Source organism: Schistocerca piceifrons, chromosome 8 (assembly GCF_021461385.2).
Source record: "Schistocerca piceifrons isolate TAMUIC-IGC-003096 chromosome 8, iqSchPice1.1, whole genome shotgun sequence".
NCBI lineage: Eukaryota > Metazoa > Arthropoda > Insecta > Orthoptera > Acrididae > Schistocerca > Schistocerca piceifrons.
In genome coordinates, this window is record NC_060145.1 from 117,794,204 (window position 1) to 117,812,847 (window position 18,644).

At 45.4% G+C, this 18,644-nt stretch overlaps 1 protein-coding gene across 1 annotated transcript in view; it reads right to left on the reverse strand.

Annotated features, from left to right (window-relative positions):
• Positions 1-742: 742 nt before the first annotated feature.
• LOC124712112 (odorant receptor 43a-like) overlaps positions 743-18,644 on the reverse strand; it is a 53,551-nt gene continuing 35,649 nt past the window's right edge. The window contains exon 4 of the mRNA XM_047242409.1: positions 743-928. Coding sequence (XP_047098365.1) covers positions 743-928 — 186 coding nt within the window. The remainder of the gene's footprint in view (positions 929-18,644) is intronic.

Genomic DNA, 18,644 nt, shown 5'->3' on the forward strand with positions numbered 1-18,644 from the left:
TTGCGACTGGTTATAGAAGTATAACCAGAATAAGGGTTAACGAGAGGTATTATCGTTTCGAAGAAGGCCGTAGAAAGAGTGATGATAACGAGCATCACGGATGCCACAGTACATGATCAATTGATGAAATTGTGAAAAATGCGGAAGAAATAATTATGAACGAATGGGGGTTACATTAAGAGCACTCCCATCATACGGTAGCAAATGAAGTGCTTCATGTTAGTACTTCTTTCTTTCATCCTTTTTATTTTGGGTATGAAACGTCTAAACACAAATTTCTTTCTACAGGTGAGCAATTACGGATGTGACGGCGACAGTAATGCTCTATCTCCCCAGTGGAAGCATTCTAGACATCTATGACCGAATAGAGCTCGGCAAGTGGGGTCGAATGCCCACTGTGCTCTTCTGGTCTTCGATTACTGCGGGATACTGCACCAGGAGTTTCAGCGACAAGGTGGAATGTTCTAAGGGCGACATTTTACAACTAAAGATGAGATTAAAAACTCATCGTCAACAGAGCTAAAATCTATCCTTGAGATCGTGTTCCAGAGGTATCTCGGACACCGGAAATAGCGCTGGCAGAAATGTATAATATCTAATAGGAGGTTGTTGAAGAGGATAACATTAATGCAGAAGAATTAATTAAATTCTGTACAACAAACTAAAACTTTTCGTTATTTTTTGAACACATCTCATACAACTTTTTTACTGTTAATGTCTCTGATATTAATGTAGAGCAACTTTAAATACATAGTAATGTTGCAGTACTGACCGAGATGAAGGTGGGCCGGTTGATCTGGAGCAGGCCGCCTGCTGTAAGCACCAGCGACCTCTGCGCGCGACACATGAGGAGGGAGAGCGCGCGTTTGAAACGCCCACTGGCCTCTACCCAGGCGCAGCTGTACGCCGCCTCCGCCACCGACTCGCTCTGTCAGTCACAATCACAATCACTGAGCTACACTCCGTACACAATGTTCAAGACAAACTATGAGGACAGGGATCATTTAAGTAGAACATATACTAATTTATTTACAAAATATGCAAACATTACTGTATTTTGTGCATTAATATGTATTCTAGCAGTGTTCTAGCAGTAGTGGACACCAGATGATCCTGAGGAAGATCCCAGCAGAGAGGTCGAAACGTCGGTCATTTTAGTAGAAATATGGCGCTGCCTAATAACCCAGAAGATTTTAACGTCAGCGACAACGGCTACGAAAGCCTGCAGAATTACATAACATGTATTCAGTTCGCAGATAAATTCCTTGTAATCGACATTAAATTGTATGAATGAGTGGTACCTGTTCTTTCGGACATGACCACGTGGGATCCTCGTCTGTGATACATAAATGTAAATTGTAGGTGAAGGGGGAGGGGGGCGGGAAGACAGGAAAGGCAACTGGTTACTGAAGTCGGCCGCAATTGGACATTACGCGGAATCGACGGCGACGAGTAAAAATGTGTACCGGACCGTGATTTGAACCTAGCATCTCCTTCTTTCTAGGCAGATGCCTGGACACAGTGTCATCGCAATTGCACGGACTACCCCGGCACGCCCCACGGCCGGACCACACACTGACCGAGCGCAACCTATGCGCAGCCCCCGTCCAGCTGTGATGACTTTATGTAAACTGAAGGTGAACAGGAAGAGAAAGTGAGTGAAAGGAAGGGATTACTGATTCCGCGTAATGTCTCGATGCGGCTGATATCAGCGACCCCTTTCCTTTCCTATCGTTTCTCTCTTGCCCCCTCCCCAAAAAACCACCCCCACCCCAAACCATCAATTTACGTGTATGTATGAAGCTGCGGCTTGCACATCATGTGTGTTCCTCAAGTCCAAAAGAATAGACACCACGCAGTCATATAATTGATTCGCCTCGACGCGCTATAGATCCACTTTCTTCAATATGGATGCACAAGTACGTCCGACCTCTTGCGGGAATCTCAGAGTAGCGAGCATAGAGGACATGAATAGGGACTGCACCTAGGTGGCGCTCGGTGGGAACGTGGACTGGCCGTGAGGAGTCACGACATAGTCCGTGCAGCTGCGATAACACTGCGTAATGGATGGCGCAGTAGTTAATGCACCTGCCAAGTAAGCAGGAGCTCGTTGGTTCGAATCCCGATCCAGTGCACATTTTCACTCGTCGCAGCTGATTCCGCGTAAAGGCCAAATGCAGCTGATATTAGTAGTCCCTTCCCTTTCCTATCCTTCCTACCGCCCCTCCCCCCCCAACCAACTTCAACTTACAATATTATATCGCCATGCATTTTTATGTCAACATTACTATCATATTCAAATATTAGAACATATCGGGAAAAATCAGATATTCACCACGAAAGAATTATAATATTCACAAAACTTAAACAGACAAACACAAGATGTCCATGTGCGAAACCTTGTGTGGTTGCAATTATAGTATTCTGTAAAATGAACACTTTTAGCTTAACTCCAACGTTGTTACAAAGAATTGGCCCATAGAACTGCTAGTATGAAAGTATGTAAAGTTAAGGCGCCACTTAATGTGGTCTCATAGTTCGTGGTTACTACACCACTGGCCATTAAAATTGCTACACCCAAAGAAATGCAGATGATAAACGGGTATTCATTGGACAGATATATTATACTAGAACTGACATGTGATTACATTTTCACGCAATTTGGGTGCATAGATCCTGAGAAATCAGTACCCAGAACAACCACCTCTGGCCGTAATACCGGTCTTGATACGCCTCTGCATTGAGTCAAACAGACCTTGGATGGCGTGTACAGGTACAGCTGCCCATGCAGCTTCAACACGATACCGCAGTTCATCAAGAGTAGTGACTGGCGTATTGTGGCGAGCCAGTTGCTCGGCCACCATTGACCAGACGTTTTCAATTGGTGAGAGATCTGGAGAATGTGCCGGTCAGGGCAGCAGTCGAACATTTTCTGTATCCAGAAAGGCCCGTACAGGACCTGCAACATGCGGTCGTGCATTATCCTGCTGAAATGTAGGGTTTCGCAGGGATCGAATGAAGGGTAGAGCCACGGGTCGTAACACATCTGAAATGTAACATCCACTGTTCAATGTGACGTCAATGCGAACAAGAGGTGACCAGACGTGTAACCAATGGCACCCCATACCATCACGCCGGGTAATACGCTAGTACGGCAATGAAGAATACACGCTTCCAATGTGCGTTCACCGCGATGTCGCCAAACGCGGATGCGACCATCATGATGCTGTAAATAGAACCTGGATTCATCCGAAAAAACGACGTTTTGCCATTCGTGAACCTAGGTTCGTCGTTGAGTGTACCATCGCATGCGTTCCTGTCTGTGATGCAGCGTCAAGGATAGCTGCAGCCATGGTCTTCGAGCTGACAGTCCATGCTGCTGCAAACGTCGTCGAGCTGTTCGTGCAGATGGTTGTTGTCTTGCAAACGTCCCCATCTGTTGACTCAGGGATCGAGACGTGGCTGCACGATCCGTTACAGCCATGCGGATAAGACGCCTGCCATCTCGACTGCTAGTGTTACGAGGCCGCTGGGATCCAGCACGGCGTTCCCTCCTGAATCCACCGATTCCATATTCTGCTAACAGTCATTGGAACTCGACCAACGCGAGCATCAGTGTCGCGATACGATAAACCGCAATCGCGATAGGCTACAATCCGACCTTTATCAAAGTCGGAAACGCGATGGTACGCATTTCTCCTCCTTACACGAGGCATCACAAAAACGTTTTACCCGGCAACGCCGGTCAACTGCTGTTTGTGTATGAGAAATCGGTTGGAAACGTTCCTCATGTCGGTACGTTGTTGATGTCGCCACCGGCACCAACTTTGTGTGAATGGTCTGAAAAGCTAATCATTTGCATATCATAGCATCTTCTTCGTGTAGGTTAAATTTCGCGTCTGTAGCACGTCATCTTCGTGGTGTAGCAATTTTAATGGCCAGTAGTGTACTATAACAAATGCAGCAGATCCATCATACGAGTATTTCATTTTAAATATTCACAATTATGTGCCATGATAGACATATAAGTTTGTAAAAGGCTTAGGTGTGTCGATAAAATATCAGTTTAATGATTTGCATAATTCTGAATTTCTTCTCATACCCCAGAACTTTGACTTTCAGGATTTCTTGTAGCGTGGCCTTATACACATATATAAATTTCCACATATACCAAATTTTATATCCTTTGTCCCACCATGAACCATGTGTGGGGTGGATTGTGTGACTCAGTGATATAGATAGCTGTACCGCTGGTGCAACCACCAGGGAGGGTATCTTTTCAGAAGCCAGACACACGTGTAATTTCTAACAACAGGCATATCAGTTGTTGCGGGGGCAACAGTCTTGATAATTTATTGACTGCTCCGTCCTGATAACACTAGCCAAAACGGCCTTCCTGCGCTGATACTGCGATGGGCAAAGGAAAACTACAGCCATAATTTTTCCTGGAGGCATGCAGATCTACTGCATGACTATAAATTGAGTAAAATTTATCGGAAGTAAAAATAGTCCTCCATTCGGATCTTCGGGCGGAGGCTACTTGGGAAGATATTGTCATCAGGAGAGACAAAACTGATATTCTATGGACTGAAGCGCGGAATGTCAGATCCCTTAATCAGGTAGGTTGGTTAGAAAATTTCAAAAGGGAAATGAATATATTGAAGTTATATATAATGGGAATCAGTGAAGCTTCGTGGCAGGAGAAACAAGATTTATGGTCAGGTGAATACAGGGTTATAAATACAAAATAAAATAGCAGTAATGCTGTAGTATGTTTAATAACGAATAAGAAAACAGGAATGCGGTTAAGCTGCTATGAACAGCACAGTGAAGGCATTATCGCAGCCACGACACACTAAGCCCACAACCACCGCGGCTATATGCCAACTACCAGTTCAGATGATGTAGAGACTGAAGAAATGTATGATGATAGAAAAGAAATTACTTACATAGTTAACTGCGATTGGCGGATGAAATTCGATAGTAGAAAAAAAAGATGGAAAATAGCAGGTGAATAAGGACTGAAGCAAAGGAATGATGGTAGAGACCGATGACCTCAGCAATTTGGTCCCAGAAGACCTCATCACAAATTTACAAAGGAATGATGGAGGCAGCTGCCTGGTAGAATATTGGACAGAGCATAATTTAATCATCAATATCGCTTACTTTCAGAATCATGAAAGAAGCTTCTACACATGGAAGAGACCTGGAGACTCCGGTAAGTTTCAGACTGATTATATAACGGCAAGAGAGAGATTTCGGAAACGGACTTTAAATTGTAAGACATTTATAGGGGCAGATGAGAACTCTGAACACAATTTATTGATTATTAACTATAGATTAAAACTGAATAAACTGCAAAAAGGTAAGAAACTAAGGAGGTGTGACTTGGATAAGTTGAAAGAACGAGAGGTCTTCGAGAATTTCAGAGAGAGCATTTGGTAACAACTCATTAGAACCGGCGAAAGGAATACAGTAGATGATCAATAGGTATCTTTCAGGGATGAATTACTAATGGACGCAGAGGAACAACTAGGTAAATAGACAAAGCCCATAATAAACCCTTCAGTAGGAAGGAGAAAAACTAAAATTACAACAAATGAAGGGGCGAAAGGGAATAAAAAAAAAAAAAAACAGGCTCTGAGCACTATGGGACTCAACTGCTGAGGTCATTAGTCCCCTAGAACTTAGAACTAGTTAAACCTAACTAACCTAAGGACATCACACACATCCATACCCGAGGCAGGATTCGAACCTGCGACCGTAGCGGTCGCGCGGTGCCAGACTGCAGCGCCAGAACCGCGCGGCCACTTCGGCCGGCAAGGGAATAAAAACTTCTTAAAAATGAGACTGACAAGAAGGGCAAAATGGCTACGCAGGAATTGCTAGAGGAAAAATGTACGTATCAATCAGTTGGAAAACCAGTACTAAGCAAAGAGGGGAGGGCGGAAAGAATATAAAGATGTCTGCACAAGGGGGAGAGCGTATGGCTCTGAGCACTATGGGACTTAAAATCTGAGGTCATCAACTAGGGACATCGCACACATCCATGCCCGAGGCAGGATTCGAACCTCCGACCGTAGCGGTCGCGCGGTTCCAGACGGAAGCGCCTAGATCCGATCAGCCACACGGCCGGACGGAGAGGGCGTAGATTAAGATGAGATGGGAGAATGATACTGTGAGAAAAATTTGACGGAGTAATGAAAGAACTAAGTTGAAACAAGGCTCATGGTGTAGACGACATACCGTCACAACTAGTGATAGCCTTTCGAGCACCAGTCATAATAGAATTTTTCCATCTGATGTGTAAGACGAACTAGACAGGTGAAATACCCTCGACCTTAAAGAAAGGACGTAATATTTCCAACTCCAAAAGAAGCAGATGCCGCCAGTTGCGCATACTATCGAACTAACAGTTTAATAAGTCGTGGATGCATAATAGTAACCCAAATTCCTTGCAGGAGAATTAAAAAACCGGTAGAAGCAGACCATAGAGAAGACCAGATTAGATACCGGAGAAATGTTCAAATACGGGAGGAAATACTGACCCTAAGACTTCTCTTAGAGGATAGTTTAACGAAAGGCAAACCTATGTTTATACACTGAAGTGTCAAAGGAACTGTTATAGGCATGCGTATTCAAATACAGAGCTATATAAACAGGCAGCATACGGCGTTGCAGTCGGCAAAGCATATATAAGACAAAAATTGTCACGCGCAGTTGTCAGAACGGTTACTGCTGATACAATGCCAGCGTATGATGATTTAAGTGAGTTTGAAAGTGGTGTTATAGTAACCACACAAGCGACGGGACACAACATCTCGGAGGTATCGATAAAGTGGCGATTTCCCGTACGCCCATTTCACGAGTGTACCATGTGTACCAAGAATCCGCTGAACATTAAATCTCCAGCATCGCTGCGGCCGGAGAAATGTCCTGCAAGAACGTAACCAACGACGACTAAACAGAATCGTTCAACTTGACGGAAGTGCAATCCTTCCGCAAACTGCTGCAGATTTCAATGCTGGGTCATCAACAAGTGTCAGCGTGCAAACCATTCAATGAAACATCATAGAATGGGCTTTCGGAGCCGAAGGCGCACTCTTGCACCCTTGATGACTGCACGACACAAAGCCTTACGCCTCGCCAGGACCCGTCGAAATCGGCAATGGACTGTTTATGACTGGAAATATGTTGCCTGGTCGGACAAGTCTCGTTTCAAATTGTATCGCGATGATGGACGTGTATGGATATGGAGACAACCTCATGAATCCATGGACCCTGCACGTCAGCAGCGGACTGTTCAAGCTGGTGGAGGCTCTGTAATGGTGTGGGTCGTGTGCAGTTGGAGTGATGTGGGACCCCGGATAACTCTAGATACGCCTCTGACAGGTGACAGGTACGTAAGCATCCTGCCTAATCACCTGCATCCATTCATGTGCAGTGTGCATTCAGACGAACTTGGTGAATTACAGGAGGACAATGGGACACCCTACACTTCCGTAATTGCTACAGAGTGGCTCCATGAACTCTCTTCTGAGTTTAAGCACTTCCGCTAGCCACCAAACTACCCGGACATAAACATTATTGAGCACATCTGGGTTGCCTTGCAACGAGCTGTTCAGAAGATATCTCCACCCGCTCGTACTCTTACGGACTTAAGGTCAGTCCTGCAGGATTCGTGGTGTCAGTTCCCTCCAGCACTACTTCAGATATTTGTGGAGTCCATGCCATGTCGTGTTGCAGCACTTCCGCGTGCTTGCTGGGGCGAACACGATATTAGGCAGTTGTGCTTTTTTTTTCAGTGTAGCATTTGTAGAGTACCTGACTGCACTGGTGGACAAGCGAGTGAGGAAGGATTTTAGTCTATCCACGATGTTATTCACTCTGTACATTGATAAAGCAGAAAAGGAATCCCAAGAAAAATTTGAAGTAGTTTATAAAATTCAAGGAAAAGAAATAAAATCGTTAAGGTTTGCTGATGAAATAGTAATTCTGTCAGAGACAAGGATGGAATGAGGAGATCAGTTGAACGGAATCGACGGTGTCTCGAAAGAAGGATATAAGATGAACGTCAACAAAAGAAAGCAAGCGTAATGGAATGTAGTCGAATTAAACTAGGTGACGCTCAGGGAATTAGATTAGGATACGAGACACTAAAAGTGGTAGATAATTTTGGTGTTTGGGCAATGATAAGTCCAAGCTAGGGAAGGCATAAAATGTAGATTGGCAATAGCAAGAAAAACGTTTCTGAAGGAGGTAAATTTGTTAGCAGTGGACATAGATTTAAGTATTGGAAAGTGTTTTCTGAAAGTATTTGCTGAAGTGTACAGATGTATGTAGGTGAAAGATGGACAGTAAAAAGTTGAGACAAGAAGAGAATAGGAGCATTTGTTATTTGGTGCTACAGGAAAATGCAAAAGATTAGGTGAGTAGATTGCATAACTAATGAGGAGGCACTGTATAGAACTTCACTAAAAGAGTGGACTGGTTGACAAGACAGATTCTCAGATTTCAAGAGATAGTCAGTTTAGCTTTGCACGGAACTGTGCGGGCCAAAAGTCGTAAAGGGAGCCCAAGAGATAAATACGGTAAGCAGATTAAGAAGGATGAACGTTGCAGTAGGTATTCGGAGACGAAGAGGCTTTCACAGAATAGAGTAGCATGGAGACGTGCATCAAACCGGTCTTCCGACTGAAGACGTAGCAACAACAACGATATCGATTAATTTTGGTAATAACGCAGTTTTTATGTGTGACGAGGCACTTGGAACATAAAATATTAATTCTCACAGCCAAAGTTCAGGACAACATTGCGACATGAGATTTCTGACAAGGAAAATTACTGTTTCAGAAATATAGAGTGGCTTGGTGTTTCTTTATGACACACAGTTATATCGTCCTACAGATTTTCCCAGTTTTACGAGTTTATTTTATCGATACACACAGAAGCATTTTTCACAATGCTCTCCAGTTTCATAGAAAAAATAATTAAAAAACTAAACTGCATTAGTAAAGGAGTTAAAAAATGTTCACGCTCTTGTTTACGCATCTGTTCAGTGTAACCGTATGAAATAAGAAAGGTGACAATACTTGCGTTGAACACAACATCGTCGAAGCAAAACAATTACTTCCGGTTGTTATAAACTTACTTACAAATTCACATATGAGAGAAGTCATGACACGTTTAATACAATATACCGAGAAACTTTATGCTACATTTAAAGACAAGGTTATAAAGCATATTATAACTTCATCTTTTCTACTACACCAGTCACAAATCCCCCTATTTTCATTAACGTGACATGTTTTCAACAGTTTCAGTAGTTAAATTTGCTTATGCAGGTATGTGTGCTGTCACAAAGTTACTCCCATAATAACTTTTTTCGTTCTCTAATGGCTAAAAAAATATTTTGTAAAACTTAACTCATACAGAATAATCTACACAAATAATTTATTTCTATCAAGCTACCTTCAGATCGATCTTCAAAGTTATTGACAGCAATGGAAAGTTTCCAAGAAATCTAGAAACATGTTATTCCACCTGCATACAAAATGACTTTGTTACCAGCTCAAGTGCAATTCATTTTCTTCCATCACTAATGGCAGCGCTATGGAAGAAGACACTGCAAACAGAGCTATATGCACTGCCCTAAAAAATTAGTACAATTGGAAAGACTACGCTGATTTTGATCTGATGACGTCATATGTCACCTGGGGGACAGTAGGTGTGCTGATAATTGTTTCAACGTCGTCCGCCGACAGACGGCTCAGTGGCATAGCCACCAGAGCGCCATCTGTGTCTTCCTTTTAATAATGAATGCTCACAGCCAGAATACTCAGTGTGCTGCAAACGTGTGGAGCAGGCAGGTAACTAAGTGACGGAGACACGCTCGTGCTTCATACAGCCAACTGGGGAAGTTTGAAAGAGGTCAGATTATGGCCTTACGAGTGGCGCGATGGTCCTTACGGAGAACTTCCATAAAAGTTGGAACTGCTGCGTCAGTTCTGCAACGATGCTTGTATCAGTGGTCACGTGACCATTCACACACGCGTAAACAAGATTCTGTACGTCCACGAAGCACAGAAGCCTGCCGGAGTCGCCGTATATACAAGGGCAGCAGCGGCAAATCGTACAGCTACCACAGCACAGATAAGAGGGATTGAGAGCCCTTACGTTTCAACACGAACCATTGCGAACAGGTTATTAACAATGGAATGACGGGCACGCATACCTGCAGCTCGTTTTCCAGTCACGCCACAGCTTCGACGTACACTGTTCGACTGCTGTTGTCAGAGGGTCGCTGGGAAGATAGAATGGCGTGCAGTGGTGTTCAACGATTAAAATAGATTCTGCCTACATGCGGCAGAAGTAAAGCTGTGAGAACGGTGCGTGAGACGTGCTTGGCTAGCTCAGTTGGTAGAGCACTTGCCCGCGAAAGGCAAAGGTCCCGAGTTCGAATCTCGGTCCGGCACACAGTTTTAATCTGCCAGGAAGTTTCATAACAGCGCTCACTCCACTGCAGAGTGAAAATCTCGTTCGGGAAACGTCCCCCATGCTGTGTCTAAGCCATGTCTCCGCAGTATCGTTTCGTTCAGGATGCTAATTCTGCAAGGTTCGCAGGATAGCTTCTGTAAAGTTTGAAAGGTAGGAGACGAGATACTGGCAGAAGTAAAGCTGCTAGGTGACGATTCCCGTAAGAGTCCGGGCAACCTGTGCGCATTCGCACAGACGAAGGACAGTGGCTGGGTAGTCTTTAACTACACTCCTGGAAATGGAAAAAAGAACACATTGACACCGGTGTGTCAGACCCACCATACTTGCTCCGGACACTGCGAGAGGGCTGTACAAGCAATGATCACACGCACGGCACAGCGGACACACCAGGAACCGCGGTGTTGGCCGTTGAATGGCGCTAGCTGCGCAGCATTTGTGCACCGCCGCCGTCAGTGTCAGCCAGTTTGCCGTGGCACACGGAGCTCCATCGCAGTCTTTAACACTGTTAGCATGCCGCGACAGCATGGACGTGAACCGTATGTGCAGTTGATGGACTTTGAGCGAGGGCATATAGTGGGCATGCGGGAGGCCGGGTGGACGTACCGCCGAATTGCTCAACACGTGGGGCGTGAGGTCTCCACAGTACATCGAAGTTGTCGCCAGTGGTCGGCGGAAGGTGCACGTGCCCGTCGACCTGGGACCGGACCGCAGCGACGCACGGATGCACGCCAAGACCGTAGGATCCTACGCAGTGCCGTAGGGGACCGCACCGCCACTTCCCAGCAAATTAGGGACTCTGTTGCTCCTGGAGTATCGGCGAGGACCATTCGCAACCGTCTCCATGAAGCTGGGCTACGGTCCCGCACACCGTTGGGCCGTCTTCCGCTCACGCCCCAACATCGTGCAGCCCGCCTCCAGTGGTGTTGCGACAGGGGTGAATGGAGGGACGAATGGAGACGTGTAGTCTTCAGCGATGAGAGTCGCTTCTGCCTTGGTGCCAATGATGGTCGTATGCGTGTTTGGCGCCGTACAGGTGAGCGCCACAATCAGGACTGCATACGACCGAGGCACACAGGGCCAACACCCGGCATCATGGTGTGGGGAGCGATCTCCTACACTGGCCGTACACCACTGGTGATCGTCGAGGGGACACTGAATAGTGCACGGTACATCCAAACCGTCATCGAACCCATCGTTCTACCATTCCTAGACCGGCAAGGGAACTTGCTGTTCCAACAGGACAATGCACGTCCGCATGTATCCCGTGCCACCCAACGTGCTCTAGAAGGTGTAAGTCAACTACCCTGGCCAGCAAGATCTCCGTATCTGTCCCCCATTGAGCATGTTTGGGACTGGATGAAGCGTCGTCTCACGCGGTCTGCACGTCCAGCACGAACGCTGGTCCAACTGAGGCGCCAGGTGGAAATGGCATGGCAAGCCGTTCCACAGGACTACATCCAGCACCTCTTCGATCGTCTCCATGGGAGAATAGCAGCCTGCATTGCTGCGAAAGGTGGATATACACTGTACTAGTGCCGATATTGTGCATGCTCTGTTGCCTGTGTCTATGTGCCTGTGGTTCTGTCAGTGTGATCATGTGATGTATCTGACCCCAGGAATGTGTCAATAAAGTTTCCCCTTCCTGGGACAATGAATTCACGGTGTTCTTATTTCAATTTCCAGGAGTGTATATATATATGAAGATAGTAACTGTTCTCGAAAGAACAGATACCATTGATGACTGTGGAGTATCACTGTGCATGGGCCTGCTATAAACGCCAAGTATAAATATGACCAGCTTGCATGCTGCTGACTTTGGAGTACACGTGGTCACACCTGGAAAACTACGATTACAACACACTTCCCAATGTATGCGACACTCCGCCATTTACAGTGGCCTCATAGACTGCTAAGGCTTGCACTGGTTGAGGTGCAATGAGAATGATGCCCAGGCAAAAAACGTAGAACAGATTTATTGAAAAGTACGTGAACACAAATACTCCACCCTTGGAGGATAGTTAGCCACTACAGTCTTTTGGGACAGTTCGTGATCAGCACTGAATTTACACAATTTCGAACACAGTGGTGAAACAGTCAAGTTTTAATACTCACTCAAAAGTAGTACAAAATAACGAAGTGGAAGTCAAAGGCCGATGTTAAGGTTCTGGTCGTTTCCAATTCAAAAGACCAGTCCTGGTGATGCTGAAGCTCCCTCCATCAGCGATCAGAATCACGTGTTCCATGGAGCCAAAAAGGCCAGGGGGCTTGCGATCTCTGGCGGCGCTCACTTTAGCACCTGCTGGTCTAGGCAGTGGGCATGATTGAAGCTCTGTCGTCTCCTCATGAAAAACCCTTCGAGATTAGGCTACTCAAAGGTCGAGAGGATTTGTTGCATCTTGATGTCCAAGGAAACTGGTTCCTCTTCGTTTACTACCCGTGTAACAAGTGAGCCTGCTATGCTGAGACCTATGTCCAAACGGGTTGGTGATTGGACGAGGGAGAGGCAACCTTCACCAGATACCAGAGGATTGGCTGCTGAGCTCGTGCTGTGAAGGAAGGGGATGTAAGACTCTGGAATCAAAAATTGTAACAATTCATTGCAAGTGGGCGTCGCTGTTTCTTTGCAATAAATGGAGCCATTGTGCGGTAGTACTTCAAACATGACCTGTCCCAATAAATGGATGGCCACTGTTGGGGCCAACTGGCGGCTAATTTCTGGGAAAACCAACTCCTAGACGTCATCTTTGACGAAATAATGTGGCGCTGAGACTGCAGATGAGCAGGTGCCGTTCGCGTAGGATTTAATATGGTGAGTTGGGGGTGGTGCTGCCGTTAATGGAGATTTTCGGCGGGGCTGATGCCACCCTGAGGAGTGGCACGATATGACACCAAAAGCAGAGTGAAGGCTTCATTTAAATCACGAGGGCGGTTCACATTTGCTAGTTGTGACTTGAATGTGCAAACAAAATATCCCACTAATCCATCGGATGCAGAATAAAAGGCGTTGTGAGCACTAGGGTGTTGCAGTTGGAAGAGGAAAAAGTGGTTAATTCGGAAGGTGTGAACTGAGACCAGTTGTCAGTAACCACAGTTTTTGCAAGCCCTTACTTGAAGAGGAATCCATGTCAGAACCTGGATAAAATACGCTGAGGACGTGGAAGACACTAGAGAAATATCAAGGACTCCAGTTCCTGCATTAGCTATGATATAGAATAGCCAAGGAAATGGCCTACAGAGTCTAAAAGGACTCGCGACCTGTGCACTGAAGCATCTGATCAAGGCACGTATCTGTTTGCTCTGTTTGCTTTCACGTCTCGCATGCCACCACCATATTGGCAACATCTGGACCGATCCCTCGCCAGTACATATGTCGATAGGCAAGCCTCTTTGTGAGCACGACTCCCTTATGGCACTTACGTAGGAGGGACAGGATGCGGTGCTACAGGGCAGATGGGATCACAATACGCTCATGACCATTTTCTTTTTTCAAGAAGATGACTGCCAATGATAGCGGAGAACTCGTGGCACCTGGGCCAGAATGCTTGGATTTCCAGACGACCCACTATTGCCGACAGTCAGCCACCTTCTGCGCCCCAGATGGAATGTCTCCCAGATAACTGGGTCCTCCAAGGAGTGAGGGCAAAGATTCTTAATTGGAAGGGGAGGATAGCTAGAGTATCGTCGCCTTCTTTGTCCACGTGGCAACAGAACTCTGTTCTGAACCGAACTGTGTGTCCTGTCTCAATGGTAAATTGTATACTATGTCGGGGTTGAAACGCAGAGCTGACGTTGTGTGAGTATCTGTAGACGAAAACAATGCCCACCACTGGAGACAACGAGCTGATTTGGTCGGAATACTGGAGTCTCCCTTCAGTAACGGTGAAAGAGGCTAACGACATTTAATAACGTGAAACGTTGGCCATACACATATTCTTGGAATTTCTTGAGTACAAAGACAATAGCTGGTGCCTCGTTTTGTGTTTGGCTGCAGTTGCGTTGTGTCTTCGTTAAAGTGTTGGTTACATATGCAGTACAACGTTTCATACCATATGTTTCGTGAGATAACACCGCGCCCAGTTGGCACTAAGAAGCACCAGTTGTTATAATTAAAAATTTTAATGAATCATACACCATAAGGAATGTCTTTTGCGTGAGATCTTGGAAGGCTTCGTCGTCTATGAGAGTCCAGTACCACTTCACATTTTTGAACAGCAACAGATGGAGCGGTGCTGCTATGGTTGTGGCATGTGGGATGAACTTGCAATAATTAAGTTGGTGACGCGCAGATTGTAGTTGTCTAGTATCTTTTGGGACTGGAAGGTGCTGAACAGTTAAAACACACTGTGGTTTGGGTCATCGTATCCCTTAAGGACTGAGATCATGACCAGGCTACTCCACATTAGGGACAAGAAAGCGGCATTTATCTATCTCACACTTGACATAGGTTTAGTGAGTGCCATTTTGCAGTGATTTCTTAAACTTGATAAAACCCCTGAGGAAGAGGTTCGAGAGATGAAGGTTGGAAGGAAACCTATTTTAAATGCAGAACCCGAAAAACAGCTAATTTCATTGAGATGGAGCCAAAACTCTTCGGGTGCACTTTGGCAGATCAGAGAATGGCATTTTTACTTGCTCAGACAAATAGTTTGAGAACCCCTTCCAAAGGAGGAGAAGCAGGACGAGCTTGGGTTGCCCTGTCTCTTGAGGAACACAAGGATGACCTATCAATTCGTAAACCTTGTTGAACGTCATATGGGAGAACCCTGGGCTTCAATATAGAGAATGTGATGATTATTTTTGATTTATTGTCAGGCGTTTTCAACAAACACTCATATCCAGCAGAACGAGTGTATGACGTGGACGGGGCAGGCCTGTCCATTGTCCAAAGCAAAGTTTCAAAAGTGATAGGGATGAAAGGGAAGAAACAAGTTGCAGCTCTAGCGTCTGCTGGAAGAGGGGCTACAATCACAGTTATCGCATGCATGAGCGCTCAGGGACATTATGTCCCGCCAATGATAATTTTCCCTAGAAGCAACATGTCCCAAGCTCTAATGAGAGGCTGCCCCTTCGTGCAGTTGGTACAGCCTATCCTTCAGGATGGGTTCCAAGCAATTTTTTCACCGAATGGTTCATTCACTTGATTGAGAAAACATGTCCGACTGAACAAAGGCCTGTTCTCCTCATCTTTGATGGTCGTTATAGAAGTCCAGTTGTGACTGACTTGGCAAAAAAAAACACCACATGTGTATCATCTCACTTCCACCACATTGCACCCACAAACAGCAGCCTCTAGATAAGATGTTCATAGGACCTCTGAAAACGTACTACCACGAGACAGTAAAAGTATGGTTCCATCACAATTGGCGTCCTCTCTCACCATGCCAGATGATGAAGCCATTGAAAGATCGGGAAGTTCTCCAGGGACTTCAAAAAATGTAATTTCGCTATTCGACATAACTCCTGTCCCCAACATTAAGAAGAGAACCACAAAGCGGGAACGAAAAGCAGCGTGTTGGACATCCTCTTGCCCGACGAGGAAAGAAATACATGAAAAATATTAACAAGATGAGGGGACAAGATTGTAAGACATCCGCTAAACATGGTTCAAATGTCTCTAAGCGCTATGGGAGTTCACATCTGAGGTAATCAGTCCCCTAAACTTAGAACTACTCAAACCTAACCAACCTAAGGACATCACACACACATCTTTCTCTGCCTCGTGATGACTGGGTGTTGTGTGATGTCCTTAGGTTAGTTAGGTTTAAGTAGTTGTAAGTTCTAGGGGACTGATGACCATAGATGTTAAGTCCCATAGTGCTCAGAGCCATTTGAACCATCACACACATCCATGCCCGAGGAAGGATTCGAACCTGCGAAGCAGCAGCAGCGCGGTTCCGGACTGAAGCGCCTAGAACCGCTCGGCCACAGCAGCCTTCGCTAAAACATTAGGGCATAATTTACATGGTACGAGAGGGAGCTGAAGTAGGTAATGACTGTGGAGGGAGACAGGGATTCGAATAGATCCAGCAAATAACTGAGGACGTAGATTGCAATTACTACTCTGAGATGAAGAAATTGACACGGGAGAGAAATTTGTGGCGGACAGCAGACTCAAAAAATAAAAAAATTAAGTGCAGCAATTCGATATGGACTCAACAAGTCGTCAAGTCGTAGGAAGTTCCCTGCAGAAATAATGAGCTATGCTGCCTTTATAGGCGTCCATAATTGTGAAAGTGGAATTTCCAGTGCACGAATTTGTGAATGAACTGACCTCTCGATTATGTCCCACAAATGTCCATAGCGATTCATGTCGAGCGATCTGAGTAGCCAAATCATGCACTCGAATAGTTCATATTGTTCTTCAAACTAACTGTGAGCGATTATCGCTCGATGACAAGCCACAATGTCATTCACAAAAATTACATCTTTGTTTTGGAACGTGAAGTCCATGAATGATGAATGGCAGCAAATGGTCTCGAATTAGGCGAACATAGCCACCTTTTTTGCTGTTAGCAATGGTCGCCTGCTGCTACAGCCCATTAATGCCAAATTTCGCCACACCGTCCTAGCTTATGAGTTCTTCGTACGTCACACATGCGGTTATTTCACGCATTGTTGTTCGTTATTAGCACTGACAACTGTACGCAAACGCGGTTCTCGGTCGTTAAGCCGTCGGCCACCATGAGTGTAGGCACACTCTTGACATTGCGGGATCTCAGGATATTGGATCCCTTAACTATTTCCGAAATGAAATTTCCCATGCGTCTAACTCCAACTACAATTCCGTGATCAAATTGTATAAACTCCTGTGGTGTGGATATAATCAGGTCGTACGCCTTTTCGCAATAGTCACCGGATTGCAAATGACAGGTTGGCCAATGCCTTGCTCTTATGTACTTTGTGTACGCTATACTCCCCTACCTATATATGTTGTATCGCTATCCCATGACTTTTGTCAACTCAGTATACAGTATGATGTTGTTAGCAGCAGTAGTATTCCTACATTTGCCAGTATACCGTAGCTTGCAGTATATGTACCAAATGGTTATAGTCAAACTGACGATGTTTCGAGTGCTGTAGTGTGGGCAGTATACATCGGAGGCCGCTGAAAAGTACTAGCTATGTTCATTAATCGTTGCGCTCGGATGAACGATCAAGCACATGATAACGGTGGTTCTAGCGCGTTTATTATGATATGGTCACAAATTACAACGTATGTTCTATATGGTCCCCCGACTCAGTAACATGTAGCATCTGTAGGGTGGCATGGTCGACAGTTTCACGCAGAATATTTGGTATAATCAGAGATATATATTGTCGTATGCCATTCTACACTGAAGCCCCAAAGACACTAGTATAGGAATGCTAGTTCAAATACACAGATCTGTAAACAGACAGATAACGGCGCTGCTATCGGAAACGCCTATATAGGACAAGCATCGGGTGCAGTTGTTACATGAGTTATTGCTGTGACAATGGTAGGTTATCGAGATTTAAGTTAATTTCAACGTGGTGTTATAGTCGGCGCACGAGCGATGCAAAAGAGCTCCCGTACAACCATTTCTCGAATGTACCGTGAATATCAGGAATCCTGTAAAACGTCAAATCTCCGACATTTCTGAGGCCGGTAAAACATCGAACAAGAATAGACCAACAACGACTGAAGAGAATCGTTCAGTGTGACAGAATGCAACCCTTCTGCAAATTGCTGTTGATTTCAGTGCTGGCCCATCAACAACTATCAGCGTGTGAATCATTCAACGAGACATCATCGATACGGGCTTTCGGAGTCGAAGACCCACTCGTGTACTGTTGATGACTGCACGACTCAAAGCTATACTCCTCGCCTGGGCCCGTCAACACCGACGTTGGACTGGTGATGACTGCAAACATGTTGCCCGGTCGGACGAGCCTCGTTTCAAATTGTATCGAGCGGATAGACGTGTGCTGGTATGAAGACAACCTCATGAATCCATGGACCCCGCATGTCAGCAGAGGCCTGTTCAAACTGGTGAAGACTCTGTAATGGTGTGGGGCATGTGCAGTTCCAGTGACATGGGACCGCTGAATTGTCTAGATACCTACTCTGACACGTGACACGTATGTATGCGTCTTGTCAGACCATCTGCATCCATTTATGTCCATAC